At 52.0% G+C, this 19,351-nt stretch overlaps 1 protein-coding gene across 1 annotated transcript in view; it reads right to left on the reverse strand.

The window, feature by feature from the left end:
* Positions 1 to 19,351, reverse strand: part of LOC105492465 (GLI family zinc finger 2) — a 260,604-nt gene that overhangs the window by 67,233 nt on the left and 174,020 nt on the right. Inside the window, exon 3 of the mRNA XM_011759629.3 lies at positions 415 to 520. Coding sequence (XP_011757931.2) covers positions 415 to 520 — 106 coding nt within the window. The remainder of the gene's footprint in view (positions 1 to 414; positions 521 to 19,351) is intronic.

Here is a 19,351-nt window from a genome sequence, read left to right on the forward strand (position 1 = left end):
TACAATTTACTAGTCAAAGGGGGAGACTTGACGAAGTGAAAAAGGGTGCTCTGAATTATTATGCTGGAACAACATATACCTAAGATCACTTTACTTATACAGGATCTTAGACCTAGAGAGGATTCCCACTTCGTGGATGAAGAAAGAGCTCCAAACCATGTATAGATACACCAAGGAAGCCCAGAGCCTTAGAAATGGTGATGTGGGCTGGGGGTGGCTGGTGTTTATATGCTGCCCACCCACACGCTCACACAGGGTCCCAGGCCATGATGGCAAAGGTGATCGCCCGCTCAGGACAACGTAGATCAGGAACCCCCAAAAGAAAGACAGAGGCAGGAGATGTGGCTGAGGCTGTGGCCTCAGCCATGGCAGATGACTGCACGCCAGGAGCAGCAGGCAGAGGGCAGGACTTACCCATGCACACCGTGGACAGAATGAGGCTCGTAATGGTACCTTCCTTCCTGGTGTCGCATGTCAATCGGTAGGGGCGCATGGAAGGGTGGCAAGAGATGCTGCGGCACTGCAGAGGGGGAGAAAGAAACAAGACTTCAAAAACTTTTCCCCTCCCTCAAAAAGCTACTTTCAAAGGGCTTTAAAGCTCAATGAATTTCATAGCAAGAGCAGCCAGGACAAGGGGCTCCGTGGTGCCTGCGCGATCACACACCCACGAAGGGGGATGAATAAATAATCAAAGTCCGCCCGAGAATCCTACATCTTCCACATAAAAGATCCCCAACTGCGCTCTTGACAAAGACAAGCGGCTAAGCACTCTTTGAACTCGGGGAGATTACAGGCAGGGCCACGAAACTGGGCTCAGCCCGCAAATCAGGGCTGACAGAGCGACAGGCTCCAACTCCGCCGGCTTCTGCCCATGCCGGCCCCGGCTGCGTGTGGCTCCAGCAGCACCAGGTTACGGCATCCGGATGTTGCAGTGCACACAGGCTGGAGGTATTTACCTAGAGTCATTTGTGAAGGCAGGGCCCACAGATGGTGCCGCCAGCCTCACGAAGGCCAAATCCCACCCAGCTTCTGTCCTGTTGTGCTGGCAGTATAAAGCGGACATCTATGTGGATCTGTTAGTTCTCCAGCTCTTAATATTAATTCTTGACCCCTAAACGCTGTCGGGTGCCCCCAGGATCGAAAACACCAGCACGTGTGTGTCAGTTTCCAGAGCTGAGTCAGCCTCCTGTCTGAACTTGGCCTGCCCTCAACAAATCATCACGATAATTGTAGGATGCTCTTTGTTTATTAAAAAAAAATTCCTGGGTACCCTGGAGGCAAACATAATTATAGGCTTTAGGAAAATACAGATTTTAACAAAGTAGTTATACTGGGAAAAGGTGGGGATTTCTTAGTCGACTCTCCTTCAATCTGAAGGCCACAGGCCAGTGGGAAGCAGGGTTAAGTTTGGATTTCTAATATTTTAAAGAAATGTGGATGGGTTTGTGATAGGTATGTACAGGTCAGCTGACTGCTAGGCTAAGAAATGCAGACAAAGTTTTAGGAGAGACGGGGTTTCATCATGTTGGCCAGGTTGGTCTCGAACTCCTGACCTCAGGTGATCCATATGCCTCGGCCTGCCAAAGTGCTGGGATTACAGGCAAAGAGCGAAACTTCATCTCAAAAAACCAAAAAAGAAATAAACAAACAAAAAACGCAGAAAAATAATGCTACTAACTGTTTCTGTGCAAACAGATTCTGGTACAATACCATAAATACTATGAATTCCATTTTTTTTTTCTTGTAGTAAAGACACCTAAAATTTACCATTTAAACCTTTTCTTTTCTTTTTTTTGAGACGGAGTTTTGCTGTCTCCCAGGCGGAGTGCGGTGGCGTGATCTCGGCTCACTGCCAGCTCCGCCTCCTGGGTTCACGCCATTCTCCTGCCTCAGCCTCCCGAGTAGATGGGACTACAGGCGCCCGCCACCATGCCCAGCTAATTTTTTGTGTGTTTTTTTTTTAGTAGAGACGGGGTTTCACCATGTTAGCCAGGATGGTCTTGATCTCCTGAGCTCGTGATCTGCCCACCTTGGCCTCCCAAAGTGCTGGGATTACAAGGCATGAGCCACCACTCCCGGCCCATTTAAACCATTTTTTTACACGCACTGTTGAGTGGCATTAAGCACCTTCACATTGTTGTGCAATCATCACCACCATCCATCTCCACAACTGAAACTCTGCACCCACGAAACACTAACTCCCATTCCTCTCCCCGAGTCCCTGTGCATCCACCATTCTTCCTCCTGCCTCTATGAATTTCCCATGCGAGCTATGTCATGCAAGAAGGATCACACAGTATTTGTCCTTTTGAGACTGGTTTATTTCACTTCACATAATGTCCTCAAGGTTCATCCATGTTACAGCCTGTGCCAGAATCTCCTTCCTTTTTAAGGCTGAATAATAATCTATTGTACTGGATAGACCACATTTTTTTGTCCACCCATCTGTCAATGGATGCTTGGGTTGAACACAATGGATTCTTAATGGGAAGACACTTTTCTCCTGAAATTTTAACTTTAATTTTTACATGTTCAACTCCATCTTCATAATTTCACAATACTGGCACTTTCCATGGGAACCAGGAAAAACAAAAGCAAATCTTCTCACCCTGATTCAGTTTGCCCAACTCAGACTCAAAGAGGAGTTGGTCACAGGCATGTGGTCCAAGCCTCTGGCCCAGCTATCACTTCCAGAGTCCCCGAGTGCTGGGAGGACCACGTTTTCTCTGAGGCCCTGGCCCCACACAGGTGAGCTGGGCATGTGGCTGTGATTAAGGCCGCTGTGACAGGACCACTAGGTGCTCTGGAGGCTGGGGACCCCGAGGGTCAGAGCTCACTCACCTGCTGCATGACTTTTGCAAGTTTCTTTGCCTCTCTGAGTCTCCATTTGTTCATCTGAAAATGGATAACAGTAACTACCTACATGGCTGCTGTGAAGATGTAAAAAGCCCACACAGAGGAGGTGCTTCGCCCAGAGCCTGTGCAGAGAGGACACACTCAACAAGTGTCACTGCTGAGGAGGACAAGTGGCACTCATGTTTGGAGCCTCCAAAGTCCATCATCAAACTATGAATTTACTTATGTGAGGCACAGGACAAGTGGCTCATACTGGGTGCAAACCCTAGGGAGGGTGGGGGGCCAAGCACTGCTTACTCACAAAGAGAACACTGGATCCCCAGGGAGCCAGCAGGGAATCAGTGACCGCTTTCCCAAACGTGTAGAAAAGGGCCTTAAAAACATGGCAGGGCGGACCAAATTCCAGTATTTTGCTAACAAAATAAAAATGTGTGTGTGTGTGTGTGTGTGTGTGTGTATTTCTAAATGTTTCCTTGCACATCCAGAAGCCCCCGGATGCAACTAGTGTCACTACGCCCATTAAAGCGATGAGGACACGGAAGCCAAGAATGATTCATGGCCCTGCCTAAAGTCGCAGGACTGAAAAACGACAGTGCCAGGGGGAGAATCCAAGGCTCTGAATGGCTTTTCCCTCCACCCGGCCTAAATGACACTCAGAGGCAGCTCCCAAGCGCCAGGGTGATCCCAGTCCCCCATCGCCCCACCACGTCCCTACCTTGCTATGTACTTTAGTTAACAAATGCACACACAGTCCACAGCTCTGTTCTCCACACTTGGCAAATGCCAGCTCCTGGGTTTTCCCAGCGACCCCAGGAAGCTGCATTCAGCCCAGGATTCCTTGGTCTTCACACAGGCCATCCCCCAGCATCCTGGTGTGCCTACCATTTATGGTCTTGCTCATATAGAGGCTGAGCAGAGGGGTCTCCTAATGCCATCAGAGAACAGACCACCCCATCCTACTGCCAGCTATGAGCTGACATGCTCTGCTTAGGATTCAGGATTCAGGCAATTTCACCCAGGTCTATAAAGTCTGTGGAACATTGTGAGCTCCAGGGGTTTACCAGGCAAACATGAAGTAGAGGTACCACTGAGGCTGCCCCTCTGCCCCACAAGACCAAGCCGTGGGGTGTGTGTGTGTGTGTGTGTGTGTGTGTAAGTACGTGTGTGGGGTGTGTTTGCATATGTGTGTGGTATGTGTCTAAGTGTAGCGTGTGTGGTGTATGTATATGTGTGTGCTGTGCATGCATGTATGAGTACATGCAGTTGTGTGTATGTATGTAGTGTGTGGTGTGTCTCTGTTGTAGTATGTGTCTTTGTGTCTTTGTGTGTATGTGTATGTGTATGTGTGTTGCTGTGTATGTGCATGTGATGTGTGTGTTGTTGTATGTGGATTTTATGTGTAGTATGTGTATGTATGCATTGCTGTGTATGTGTGCATATGTGTGCTTTGTATGTGTTGCTGTGTGCATGTGCATGGATGTTATATGTGTATGTGTGTTGCTGTGTATATATGCATGTGTATGCTGTATGTGTGTATGTTGTATGTGTTGCTGTGTGTACGTGCATGTTGCTGTGTATATATACATGTGTGTTGCCATATGTGCATATGCTGTGTGGTATGTGTGTGCTGCTGTGTGTGTATGTGTGTGTTGCATGTGTACATATGTGTTGCTGTGTATGTATGTGTTGTATGTGTATGTTGCTGTGTGTATGTGTGTGTTGTTGTCTGTATGTGTGCTGTTGTATGTGCGTGTTGCTGTGTGTGTGCTGTATGTGTATGTGTGTTGCTGTATGTGCATGTGGTGTGTGTATGTTGCTGTGTATATGTGTGTGTGTGTGTGTGTGTGCTGTATGTGTATGTGTGTATTGCTGTGTGTATGTGCATGTTGTGTGGGTTGGAGGAGGGGCCTGAGGCTTCCAGAAAGAGGCCTGGGGAGGGGTCCCACAGAGTCCTGTTACAGCGGAGGCTGCCCTCTGTTTTCTGGCAGCTCCCGGGGTGGAGGCTGTGGAGGTTACAGGGGAAGTGTTTTCTCTTTCTCCAGGCAGGCAGGGCTGCAGGCGGCACCTCCTACCAGCTCTGCTGCTCTCTAGGAGCTGGGTCACCTGTGAAATGTGCAGGCTGCACCGTGCACCCCTCTCTCACCCCTGGAATCCCCAGGAGGGGCCTGGGGACACGTGTTAGTGGGTCCTCCTGTCCTGGCGGTGATGTGTGAGGTTGGCCAGGGCAGAGTGGCAATGTGCCCACCAGGGTTGATGTTGCGGGTCCTCGTCTCCAGCAACGTCTACTGCCTCATGGGGCTTTGCTGACAGCACCTTTAGTTTTACCATTAACCTTGCTCTTATTCCCATTTTTCAGGAAAGAACATCAAGGCTCAGGGTGGTGTGACTTTACTTCCATATGAGCAATGATCCATCGGGCGGTAAGTGACTGGTGGTCTCATAGTCTTTTCCCCACACAGCCCAGCCCAGCACCCAGCATGCAGCAGGCCTTCAGTGAGCAGGGCCTCCGGCACTGCTATCCCAATACAGTAGCACGATGTTTGCCCCAGGATGGGATGCATAAGGTCAGCTAGTCGGGGAAGGTGCAAGGAGTAAGATCAGGGACCTGCCCAGATCCCTCTGCTCACCCTCAGAGAGAAACCCCATCTATTCACATCAGCAGTTGTGAAGTATGAATAGCTGTCATCTAGAAATATTCATTCGCTCATTTATTTATGCATGCATGCCTCTACCTTGTATCAAGTACGTGCTATGCAGCAGGCACTGTTCTAGGCCCTGGGAACAGTGTTGTGACAAGGCAGCCCACACCATGGCCCAGTGGGAGGAGACAGGTGGTGGACAGGTCAGCAAATATATTTATAACATAGTGTCACAGGGGGATGAAGCTAAGGAGGAAATCCACCAGGTAAAGGGAACAGAGGAAACATGGATGAGGCGCGGAGGTAAGTCAGCCTCTTTGGAGAAGGAGCTTGGGGCAGAGGGAATAGCAAATTCAAAGGCCAGGTGGCTGGAGAACTCAGTGATTTCAGCAAGAAGGCTAATCTGCACTCACAGAAGGATGGATGGAAGTGGAAAGGCAGGAGAGAAGGTCCTATCGTACTGGCCAGGCTGTGGGAAGAACCTTGGGATTTTTTTTTCTGAGCAATCTGGGAAGCTCCTGGGAGGTCCTGAGCAGGCAGTCACCTGCTCTGATAAAACTTTTCAAAATGTCGTACAAGGAGGGTCCAGTGCTGTGGGACAGCGGTGCCCATCCGCCAGGAATCCCAGACTGGCCCTGCCACTAGGTGGCCATGGGACTTTGGGGAAATTATGTCCCTTCTCTGGGTCTCACACTCCCTGTACAACAGGGATTAGAGGAGTTCTGAGGTCCCTTCCTACGGGCAGATTCCCGCTATCTGTAAACGGTTACCCACTTCCCAGGCAAAGGGCCTCGCTTATTCCAGCCAGTGACACTCCAAGGCTTCAGGAGGGACCCCCTGACCAGGCCCAGACCGGGGCTCTGGGTGCAGGTGTTGGCTCATCTTTGTGGCGCTGTATGTTCTAACCCACTTGACACACCAAGCCCCAGCCCTAGTCCTCTGAGCGCAGTTGTAGTAGGACGGCACCCCAACACCTCCCTGCACACACACAGGCATACACATGCACACACAGTCTCTACAGACCAACTTTTCATCCCAAGTAACCTGAGGGATAAAGGTTGATCCTGACTCATTAGTGGTCTCTTTCGGACCAGCACGGATGATCCCACAGGCCCCGATGGAAACATTCAGAAGTGAATGCTCTCCTCAGAGCCCCCTGGCCAGGCTGAGGAGAGAAAAATTCTGCTTTCCAACTCTGGCAAGAAACCACTGCATCCAGAGGCTGCAGAAGCCCACGAGGAGCATGAAGATGCGTGGGAAGAACAGGCGCTGCCTGAGCCAGGCCCTTGCACACACGGCTTTCATTGTTGGCTTTTATGGGGTTTTTTTTTTTTTTTCAAGTAAAAGAAGAAATCCAAAATTAATCATGTCCTTCCGGCAGAGGGACAGACACACCATCCCCCACGAAACATACACACCCCATATGCCATTTCAAAGAAATGATTCTCTTTTTAAGTTTCTGAGGAAGAAACTCTAAGATGGGAATTTTCAATGGATCACCACTCCACTCTGGGAAAAAAAAATGGACATTTGTTTTTGATCCTATACAGAAAGCCCAACAGCCTGAGAAGCTGAGGGTGGTGGAGTGATGGCTTTTTCTTTAAAATCCTGGAATTTTTCTATGCTGCAGTTTCAACACCAAATGCTTCTTGCTGGCGGTCCCAGGGTGAGGAGACATTGGTGTGGGCAGTGTCCTGTGTCAGTGAGGAGGGCAGTGATGGGGCAAGGACAGCCCTTCCCCGGAAAGCCTGGCTCAAGTTAATGCCCCATTATAAATGATCCTGTGGATTCTTGGAGGAGAGAAGGAGGTAAGGGTCTGCAGAGTTCAGACAAAGAATCGGGAAAACTGGGTCATGGAAACATGACCGGGCGGCCTCCATCAGCAGCCGGAGGAATTCTCCTCAGATGAAGTCATGTGTTGCCACAGCGCAGAGGCACTGCCCCGTGGCTGGGCTCCCGGAGAGGCCCGAGGGGCTGTTCCATGGCAGAGAGGCCAGGGAGGTGAAAGCAGCCACCTCCCAGGAGACACTGGCTGTGCTGGGGATGTCCCGGCCCTCTGGGCTGTCCGGTGATAGAGATTAGCACTGTCTCCAGTTACCACGGTCTCTTCCATCAAGACTGCAGGAGGGAATTAGCTTGGAAGCATGTGGCCGCTGTGCACCAGGCCGGCCTGGACTAGAGATGAAACGAGTTTCAGAGAGAAACCGAGTTGCCCTGGCACTGATGGAGGGAAGGTGAGGCCCAACCTTGCACAATACAGGTCTGCATTACGACGAGGTAGCACAAACACATCTCAGTGTAGCCTGTAGGCCTGGGAAGGAAGGCAATGCACGGCTGGGGCCTAGATCCCCATCCTTCTTGGGCAGTTGGCCCACACTCCAGGGTCACCATGTAGAAGGCCAGTGCGGTAGCTGCATCCGTGACCAGAAATCAAGGAAGGGTGCATGAGGCCTTTGGCTCCGAATGCCAGGGCCCTCAGCCCCTTGACTGTGGCCAGGATGGGGAAGCCCGTGATGCTGAGTGTTGCTGTGGAGGGTTCCAGGGATTGGCTCCCACGCTGCGGGTGTGAATCCCAGGGGACAGTGCTGGAGCCACGTGGAGAGAGACTCCTTTGGAGCAGCCATGCTGCACCCACTGGGCGGGCCCCATGTCAGGGCCATAGGTCCCCATGCCCTGTCCACCTGCCACACTCAGGTAGCCTCCGGGATGCCCACACACACCTTCAGAGCCTTCAGTCCAGGACGCCTTTGATCTGTGCGGGACCCTGGCCCGCACTCGCACACAAAGCACTCTTGGGGTGCCTGCTCTGCATCGGGCACTCTTACGTGAGGACTCCAATCAGCTGAAGGGGAGGCATTCTTACCTCGCGTGGCTCTGGGATGACTGTGGAAGGACTTTTTGACATCCAATTTTGTTCTTACTATGGGGGACTTTGGGATTCTCCAGTTAATGACTAATTTATCATGTTCCTTTAACTTAGAATTTCTTGCATATTAAGTAATATCCAGCAAAAATAAGAATATTTCTTATTCTAAGAAAATAAGTGTTATTTTCTTAGAAGCAAACAGAACCTGGGAGTCATGGGAATGAATTCACCCTGAAGTGTAGATGGCTTTCTGGTTGCTTTTCTCCTAATGGAAGGACCTTGGCACAAAATACACCAATATCTTTGGCAAAAGAAGGCGCCAGTGTAGAGGAAAGAAAAAAGCAGTAGAGGGGCAGGCTGGAAGTCAAGGTAACCTTTACAGTCAGAGTGAAGTCCAGCTTGCTTCAGCATCACACATCAGCCAAAGGACAGTCCTACAGGACATCACCTATCCCTCTTGTCTAAGGAGCTTGGGATAGCAACAGAACGCACCTAACCCATGAATCCAGACAGACCTGAGTGTGAACCACGGCTCTGTCATTCGCTAGCAAGTAACAAGCGTTCCAAGTTTCAGTTTCATCATCTGTAAAACAGGAATGACATCAACCCAACTGACGCGAAGAATATTCATGGTGGGCCGGGCGCAGTGGCTCACGAATGTAATCCCAACACTTTGGGACGCCGGGGTGGGTGGATCACCTGAGGTCAGGAGTTTGAGACCATCCTGGCCAACATGGCGAAATCCCATCTCTACTAAAAACACAAAAATTAGCCAGGTGTGGTGGTGCACTGCTGTAATCCCAGCTACTGGAGAGGCTGAGGCAGGAGACTAACTTGAACATGGGAGGTGGAGGCTTCAGTAAGTTAAGATTGCACCAATGCACTCCAGCCTGGGAGACAGAGGTTCCGTATGAAAAAAAAAAAAAAAAAAAAAAAAAAAAGAATATTTATGGTGTCCATAGAGTAGAAACCTAATAAGTGATAATGCCCTTCCCCATCTCTGAGCAGATGTGACAAGGGTCCCAGTGCTATGGTAATGAAGGGAACTTTTCCTCCATTCCCAGTATAAGGGACACTGAGATGTATCAGACAGAAACTCATATATGGCATCCACCGATGCTCCCTCCTTCAGCCATCCAGGTCTGATCTAGGGATACGACGTAGTTCAGACACATCGCCCCACTAATATGGCCTTGACATACACAGGCTTTGGGCTCCACCCAGCCCGGCTCTGCAGCTGTCTCTGGAATCCACGGTGGAGCTGCTCACCACCCCGGGCAGAGTTCTCCATGCACAGATGTGCACTCTGCAAACTCACTGCTTGACAGGGTGAGGATGCAGGAACTGACGGAAGCCATGGCTTTGCAGGAAAGCTCTTCTACAAATTAATCCCTGCTGGCTGCCCATCCCTATTCCCAGATGACCAGTCCCCGGGAGGCTTAGGCTGGCTACTCCAAGATCCCGTGTCTCCTACCATTCTTTCCCTACTGTCTGTGTCCATGCTGCCTGGAGAAAATAAGCAGGGCGGGGGGGAACTTGCAAAGTGGTCGGGGAGTTCAGGTGAACACTGTTGTGAATTCTGTTTAAAAGGAGGGCTCCCACTCTTCTTGTCCGCATTCAGCCACATATCCCATGGCTGTAGCAATAACGCCCCTCTTGGGAAATTCAGCAGCAGGAGAAGCCCAAGGCAGAAGGGATGTAACCAGGTCCCAGGCTGCGACATCTCATGAAGGCTCCTTCTGTGTGTTGCAAGGCAGCAGTGCAGAGGATGGGATCCCCTCTACAATTCAATTATTTTACACCAAACCCAGTACTACTCCCCTCCAGGAAAGGGCGCATGGATGGCCTGGACAAAACTGCAAGAAGGGCAAAGCTGGGCAGGGCACTGCATCTTCAGGCTGCTTCTGGGCTGTGCCATGAAACGTCTGCACAGGCTCAGGAGAACAGAGTGGGGGCTGAATGCACACAGGTGCCATCTCGGGGCCCTGGGTCAGGTCTGAGTTGTCAAACAAGAACAGATGCACCACTGGCTACATTGTCGTCAATGACTCTCCATTCTCAACAGAGAGAAAGAAAGTGAGAGTGATGGCTACTTTCCATTCCACACATAATGTACAATTTGGTCAATTAAACCATTTAATCCTATATGAAACAGGAATGTGAAGACACCTTATGAAATGAAAAACGTTAATCTCGTGGGTAAGGATGGCGATCGGCGCCATCATTCTGGTGATGAACCCCAGAAGGCCAGCGCCCCACCCCACCCGATGATGCTGGATGTCAGCTTGCTGTTTGCATGGCGAAGGTCTCTTCTGGCCATGTATTCTGGGCTTGTCACAAATCCCATGGAGCAGGACTGCTCTCTCCTATTCCTGTGGAGATCCCAGGCCCAAACCCCAGGGAAGTCGAACCTAAAGGCTTCCCAGAAGATACCAGAAATAACGATACCAGCTTCAAAGAAAAGGCTGGATGCTCCCTCCTTCAGCCATCCAGTTCTGATCTAGGGATACGATGTAGTTCAGACACATCACCCCACTAATATGGCCTTGACATACACAGGCTTTGGGCCCCACCAAGCCCGGCTCCGCAGCTATCTCTGGAATCCACGGCGGAGCTGCTCACCACCCACAGCAGAGTTCTCCATCCACAGCTGGAAGTCACAACCACACACCCTGCTGCAGGTCAAGGCTTCCCCTACTCGCTCAATGTAAGAGGACGCTGCTCATGTGCTCTGGAGGCCACAGAGAACAAGAGGCACAATTCCCACCCACAGGGAGTGCCCTGGGGCGCTGCTGTGTAAACCACTGCCACAGCTGGAGAGCCTGACCCTGTGGGATTCAGCGAGGCCCACACAGCACAAACTGCCCAAGTGGCCTTGAAGTCAAGAAAATATTTCCATGAGGTCTGAAGCAGCCAGGAAGGCTTCCTAGAAGAGGCCAGATCTGGCAGAGCCAGAAGGAAGCGGGAGGATGGCAGGCTCTTCAGGCTCGGGGCAGTGTGGACAGTGAGCCCAGGATGCCCAGTTGTGCCCTGATACTGAACCCAGTGAAGAGTAAGCCCCGGTGCAAAGCACATGGTCTCTCCTATACATACAGGATTAGGAACATCTCTTGCTGGTGTCCTCGAGAGGAACACATGATATAATACACATAATAAGGGGAACATGATGAAGCGCCCACTAAGCCCTGATATCGGGGCTTCTCAGGCTGTTGCTGGGCCCTGTCCCCGGAGTTCCTGCGTCAGGGAGCCTGGGCATGTCTAACAGGTTCCCAGTGATGCGGATGCTGCTGCTCCAGGGACCACCCTGGGAGACTCACAGGCCCTTTGGCATTTCCACACTTGCTGTGGCTCTGTAGTTCCCAGTTGCTCAGTAAGGAAGGGGAAATCATTTCTCATGTCCGTGCTTCCTACACAGAAGATCAGAGAGGCAGGAGTGGGGGTGACATGTGAATCCTGGTGACCATTTACCAGGGCTTCTGAGCAGCAGGTGCAAGGGATCTGGGTGTCTCTGGGAATGCAGGTTTGGAAGGCATCCAGGGGTCTGTGCTTTTCGATGGTACATGAATGAAAGTGCACACCAGGGCTGGGAGAGGCTGCCAGAAACCTTCTCCCCTTGCTAGGGAGCCTTGGTCTGTTCTGAGATCCTGACACTTTCAAAGGCCAGCTCTTCAGCCACGTGAGCCCAGATGACCAGGTGTTCACAAATGAGGACAGTCACTCGCCGAAGCATCAGAGGCAGAAAGCGCCAAAAGAGCACGAATCATGGAAAGCCTCCTTCCGCAGGGCCTTATGCAAATGGCACCATGATTTTCAATAATAAGCCACAGGACAGGAGACTTCCAGAGGCCCTCCTGATGCCCAGCCACCACCCCACAGGAAGCATTCAATAAGAATAATCTCCTGAATGGCCACTCCACAGCATGCAACTAAAAAGTGCTTCTGTCTTACTTGGGGGAAAACAGTTGGAGCAGGAATTAAAATCAGACAGGAAATTCCAACACCACAAGCTGGCTGGTGTCCGGCTGGCTGAGGCCCAGGCCACTCACGCAATCAGGTCTGCCCTGCAGGCACAGCCTAGCAGGACCCGTGGCCTCTGCTGGGTCCGCCCACGCACACTGCCCACCCCAGGCCGAGGTGTTACTTGACAAATTAGCTGCTGAAAGAGAGAGTGCGCTGGGCTGGGGCCCGCACAGCCACTCCATGCCAGGCACAGAGTCCTGAGACTGATCTCCTGGTGAGGGCAGGCAGGGACACAGAGGGACCTGCACATTCCAGGGTGAGGAGTGTGCTCCAGCCAATGCCACAGGAGAGGCTGGCCCCGTGCCATGTGGGTCTCACTGCTTGGGAGCCAGGCAGCCATGGGATCTGTTCCCTGTAACAGTGGCCCTGAGGTGGCCAGGAGACAGGCCACAAGAGGCGGCACAGTGTCCCGGGGGACAGAGCTGAGACTGCCGCCAGTGCCACAGCCAAGTCTGGCTCGACTGCTGACTCACTGAACCTGCCTGTGCCTCGGTGTCCTCATCTGTAAAATGAGGATAGGGATAGGACCCATGTCAATGGGAGAATGAAGTGGAGAAGAGCTTGTGCAGGGCCAGGCACGCAGTAGGGCCCCGAAGGGTGCCGGTGTGGCCATCCCTACAGACCCCTCTGCTGGGCTCCTACCCCTTTAGCAAGGGGTGAGAGACTGGGGTGAGCTCCAGAAGGACACTTGGGAGATCCCCACCATCACAGGGAATGGGATGGACTGCCCGCCTGTCTAGGTAGACACGTGGAGTCCCAGATTAGAGAATTTTAGGGCTGGAGGAAACAATAGGGTTGGTCAAGCTTGATTAAGGTTGAAAACTCTGTCTTGGACACAGAATGTTTCTTTAAAAAAGTAGTGTGCAGCCTCCCCACTGCAAAATGCAATGGATTTGAAGCCCAGAGGACCGTGGCTCCCAGGGACCTGGTACCTTGCAGAATCCAATGCAGAAAGCAGGAATCCAGCCCAGGAGCCTGGAGGAGACAGTGCCCAGGCCCTAGTGCTCCTTCCACCTGTCACAGGCCAGGGCTGGACCAGGTGGCCTGGGATGGATTCAGGCTTTCCCCTAAAATCTTGCTGTCCCTTGACAGACTCACTTGTCCACACACACTGGTGACCAAGTCAGCTGGCAGGGACCTTGTTGGCTGGCAGTGACAATACTGACTGGTCCCCATCTAAGAAGCCCACTTGTCATAGGGCATTTAGCCCTTTCAGGAGGATGACCATGCCACTCCTCTGTCTGGTCCCCACGGATCCTGAAGGGGTCACTTGCCATTCTGTGTACTTAATTAGCGTCCAGCCCCTTCCCTGCAGAGCCCAACAAGAGGCTTCCTGATCTGGCTTACAGGCCCTGCCTTACGTCCTGCCGAGACCACCAAGCCCCCACTTTGCACTCTGCCGTAGCTCTCAAGATGACAGGGAGGCCACCAAATTTGGTCTCCACCAGACCCTGGTGATGGTTTCCCAGGCTTAGCCAAGGCACCTCTTTATTCCAGGCTGCATTCTGAGGCAGGGCCTGCCACAGACAAACAATGACCTTTAAAACCGGGCAGCAGAGTCAGCCACCTGGACAAGCAAATGAGCACTGGGGCTGGACTTACTGTCTTCCTGCAATCAACACGCAAATGACAAAATGCTCTCCATTCCTTCATCCAAGCAGGTCCCATAAGCGCCACTTCCTGGGAGCCTCTTATCAGTCCCAATAATTATGTGACTCAAAGGGATCCTTTAAAACTCTCTCTACCTTGGACCAGAATCTTCCCTAGGTATCCACTCATCCAATGCAGCCCTGGCCAATGGAAATACAATGTGGGCCACATATGTTATTGTAAATTTTCTAGGAGCCACATTTTTAAAAAACTAAAAAGAAACAGGTGATTATTTTACTAATACAATTTAATTGAACCAGTACATCAAAAATACTATCCCTTCAACATGGAACCAGTATAAAATTATTAATGAGATGTGTTATATGATTGTATTCCTACTACGTCTTCGAAACCTGGTGCCCATCTTGCACTCACAGTACATCTCCGTTAGGATAGTCACATTGCGAGCACTCAGCCACACGCAGCTCGCGGCAACCCTACTGAACAGCTCAGGCCTAACTCGTTATCATTATTGACTTTCCACTGCTTCGGAATTCTAGTCTAGCTTGGTAAAGTTCCATCGATACACAAAATACGGGGATGAGAATTCTCCCCAAACTTCAGTCCTTCCTCACCTCTGAAACTTAACTTCCTACAAACTTCTATTTGGTCGCTTACATTTACTGATGAAAAAACAGTTATTTTTCTTCCCTCCTTTCCTCCCTCCCTTCCATTCATTCAACTTGCAAGCGTTCCCAGGATCGTAGGAGGGTTACTTGCAATTCCGTGGGTGAGGCCGGTGCCCCGCCCAGGGAAGTAAGTCAGCCTGTGCCTCTCTCCCCACCCTTCTACACCCTTGACCTCTCCGCACAGAGCTGGTCGACAGCACCTCCCTTGTTCTGCCCTGGATTGCTGCCTGCTGCGTTCTTGATAAGCTTGGAGTGTTCCCAAACACGGGAGTCTCGGGTGTGTGGACTCCCGAGACCTTCCGACAAATAAGAGGGTCCCCAGAAAGCAAAGCCCATGTTGGGGTCATGAGAAGCAGTGCGGCAGGGCCGTGGAGAAACACCGGTTAAGCCATGTTACACTTTTGGATGCCTGGCTCCCTGCCCATGTGATTCTGGACCCAGTTAACTGAATGATGGTTGGAGCACATGCCATTCCCACCACCCTCCCCACACTCCCCACCAACAACCACTGAGGCGCATGGAAACAGTATTTCTCTTTACTGGGATGCGGTGTCCACCAGCAGGACTGGAGGCCAGTCCACAAATCCGTGGGAAGAGCCTGCTCCCCTATTTTGTTGGTTCAGAAACCGAGACACAGAATATGTGGTCTCATGACCCAACCCTCCAGCCCTGAGCGGTGCCCAGAATCTCGTTTCCTAGAATAAGACTGTAGAAGAAAGGGAGGAGGAAAACATGCCAAAGCCTTCCTGACATCAAAAAAAACCTCTTGCAAAACAATATTTTGATGAGCTAAGCATGTGAATTAAAAGCAGACGGAGTCTACTTCCTTCTAAATAAACAGGGTTTAAAATCTAGGGGAAAACTCCCAAATACAATGTGTTTCGGGGCTGGAGAAACCAGAGCTGCCCTTCCACAAACCCAACAGCAGCCTGGCCTGTGCACTCTCGTCCGAGGTGTTTGTGGGCAAAGGCCCTGCTTCATGGGTCCAGTCACAGCCCAGTAGGGGGACTGGAAGGAGGGTCTGAGTGACTGACAGGTGGTTCCCAGGTCCTGCCATTGCCAGCAGAATGGAGTCAAAAGCCCCAGCCTGGCACTCAGGACCCTCCTGATCCTGCCCCACAGACTCTCCCAGCGCCAGGGTCAAATGACAGCCTTGCAGACCCCACGCCTCCTAGGCTGCAACCTGCCTCCACCCTGCCTAGGAAGCCCCTCCCCACCACACCCCCTCATCCTCATCATGCCAACTCAGCCTGCCCTCAGCAACCCCAGTCCACACTAGCCTGCCCCTAGGAAGCTTCCTGGACCTTTCTTCTGCTACACCCCTCCACTGCAGGCAGACGATACTCCCTCCACAGCATTTCCTCTGAGTCAACGACCAGCCCAGTGCATGGCATGGAGGAGGTGAGGAGTATGTGCACAGTGAATGAATGAATGAATACATGAATAAGTGAATCCTCCCACTACTGGAAAATAGAACCTGAGGATAACAAGGGTGGTCAGTAGCTACCAACGGTCAGTCTAAATTAATTTAGGACTGAGGAGAGAAAGCCATGCTGCTCAAGGCCACAGCAGGAGACAGACTGCTGTTCTCAGGAGTCAGCCACGCACTGGCCCTTCCTTGGAGTCTGGAAACCAAAGTGGTTATGACAGCCAATGCACAGGGCTTCCTTCACACTGGAGCCTTCCTGAGCATGTCGCATTTGTTAACTCATTTCATCCTCATAGCCACTGAAAGGTACTGCTACTATTATCTCCACTTTAGAGATGAGGAAACTGAGGCACAGGAGTGTTCAGTAACTTGCCCTGGGTCAGTCAAACGGCTAATCCGTGTCACAGCCACACCTCACACCCATTTCTCCAAAATTCCAGACATGGGTGGGGTGGGGTAGGGCGGTGTGAACTCTTCTTGGACCAGGAAGAAGAAATGAGGCCACGGGGAGGCCCAGGTTCCAGTCTTTGCCCAACTCATCCCCCGTTCTCCTGGGTGCCCACTCCCCCTCAAGGCAGCCTGGGCCAGGCGATGGTGTAATAAGGGTCACAGGAGTGTGATGGAGGAGGGAGCAGCACTCTGTGACCCAGGCCCTGGTAAGGAGGTAGAGCGCCAACAAACTCCAGGAAACACAAGGACAGCCTTGGTATTTCCACTTCATTCGTGGTCTTTCCAAAAGGAAATGTAACCACTTAAAACAGAATGGGTCTGCCATGCAGCGGCATCTCAGTGCTGCCCAGGTACCCAGCGAAGTCAGAGGCAAGTCCAGGAGGGACCCAGGGGAGGGGAGTTATCTGCTTCCCCAGCTGTGTTCCTGGTGGCTGCTAATAACCCCCATGGATCATTCTGCCTGGCTCCGAAAACATTCTGACTGGCGTTAAAAATGGGTCCCTCTCCTGCCTGTGGCTTGGCGCCCCTGCAGCACGTGTGGGATGCTGGTTGTTAGCATGCTGCTTGTGTAATTAGTGCGGTGAGGATGGCAAAGGGCCCATCCCGGGTCCCCAAGAGTGATTGCAGTTCAGAAAAAGCACCCACTTGGTTTTGCGCTGATTAATGATGGACCCTGCTAATAGCCCTGCTTAACACAGGAGTTTGTCAAGATTAAGTAATTGCCTGAAACAAAAAGTGTATTATCTTTAAGGCCCCACTGATGAATGACTGGTGCTAGGAAATGGGGTGATGGATGTCTGTGACTCTCTGCCACCATCCCTCCCCCATTTGCATAAATTAAAACCCATCCCTTGATTAGACAAGAAGCCCTGACAGACCGTGCCAAGGGACCAGGTGGCTGAGGGCCCTGCTGTCACCCCTGCCTCAGGCCTGCTGACCACTAGGAGGCCCCAAACTGCTTGTTAACATTATAAGTTGTGGGATGGACATAAGCCTCACGGGCAAGGGTGGACCAGATGCCCCAGGGGGATCAAGATTGGGACATGACAGCTAAAAGGAGGAAACCACAGCACAGGGAAATGGAGGGGACCCAGAGGGAAATGGGACCCATAGCCCCAACTATGGCTGGACAGAGGCTCACTCCACCCTCAGCTGGCCCTACATGAAGAAGTTGTAGCTATGGCTTCAGTCATGGGTCCCTGATGGAATAAATCTGTAGGAAGGCCTAGAAAAGGTCTGCTGTTCCCAGGGCTGTGGGGTCCCCACCTGTAAAGTGGGTTTATAAATGAGGGGGTGTGCACGATCTAACCACAGTTGCACAGGCATATGTTTATACCTCAGGGCATCAGGTTTCCAGGTCTGGGGCCATGAAATCAATGTCCTTTGAGCATTTCTTTCCTTCTGGATGGCACTTTGCAAAAGACGGTTCACAGCAAGGGACAGAACCAGGTGCAGTGGGAGGAAGCTGATATGGGGTAGAGCTGACCAGAGATAGCGGCTGAGGGAAGGGCAGCAGGGGAGGGGAGCTGAACTTGGTGGGGAGGGAGACACTAGGATCACATTTGAGAAGAGGCTGTAGGGCCCAGGCAGGCAGGGAACACCGGGTAGGAGGCACCTCCAGGTGATCTCTCTGTAGGACCCAGCCAGGAAGAGCACGCTGGACAGGAGCAAGCCCTCCCCATGCCAGCCAAAAGGCGGAGGGTGCATTTATTCCCAATGAATGACAACAATCATGCCACTATCCTACGGCTTCTGGTGGCTCAGGGGACCGGGGAACTGGGGGAGCCTCACAGCCTCTCTGCTGGAGGTCAACTCCTCAGCACAAGCCACAGACAACACTGCACCCCAATTCTCCACCCTGGGTCAGGGATGCACTTTCCAGGCACAGGCAGAGATGGGGGTGATCTGGGCATTAACTTGAAGCCTTCTCAGCCTGCATCTGACTCCTGCAGACCGTCTGTCCTCCAGCCATCAGCCATTCAGCACTCTCCTTAGTGGTTGGCTCCCCTCTTCCTTTCTGGGCAAAATAAGATTCCCAAACCAAACCACCCACCCCGAATCTGCCTCCAGGCTGGAGTGACACCAGCCAGAGCTGGGAGCTGTTCCCATAACATTGGTTTTCCCCTAAACCACAGCTTCAGCTTCAGAGCACATGCCCTGTGTGGCCCATCGGTGGGAGCGGCTGCAGCCAGGGGGCCCAAGCAGTGGCCAGGTCTGTTGGGGGGCAGGCAGTGTCGTCCCTCCTAGGAAGGGGAAACTGCCTTCTCCCACATCACAGATGGCTGCAGGGCCCCACCTCACAGTTCTTAGGCCAGGACCCAGGCTTCTTTTCCCTTTTCAGGTGCTGAGAGGGATCCACAGTGGATGACTCTAGAGCATGAGTCTGCAGGGGGAGCAGATCCAATGCTCGGAAGATGGGGCCTCCAGACACAAGGGGTTCGGGAAAGGGGTCCCCACGCAGCTGCCCACCAGAGGGGAGGTGGGGATGCCACTTCTCTTGTTCTACCCAAGTGTGCGCAAATGAGTCACCCTGAAACCCATGTCCATGCCATGCTCTGGACAATCTTGGGCACCTTCCCCAATGGCCAACCCCACTCAGGTCAAAGCCAAGCATGGCAGAGTGCACAGATCACCAAACCAGGGCATGAAGGGTCACCCCTGGGTGGCAGGCCCCCCAGGCCACGGCTCCTCTGCTGTAAGAGTCCTCACTCTCAACCGGTCCTGCTGACCCCACAGTGCCAAAGGCAGGTTTAGTGACCTATAATAATGCCCCATGTGGGCATGAGGCCATCCTGTGCTGTCCACACCAGGG

Source organism: Macaca nemestrina, chromosome 11, assembly GCF_043159975.1.
Source record: "Macaca nemestrina isolate mMacNem1 chromosome 11, mMacNem.hap1, whole genome shotgun sequence".
Classification (NCBI taxonomy): domain Eukaryota; kingdom Metazoa; phylum Chordata; class Mammalia; order Primates; family Cercopithecidae; genus Macaca; species Macaca nemestrina.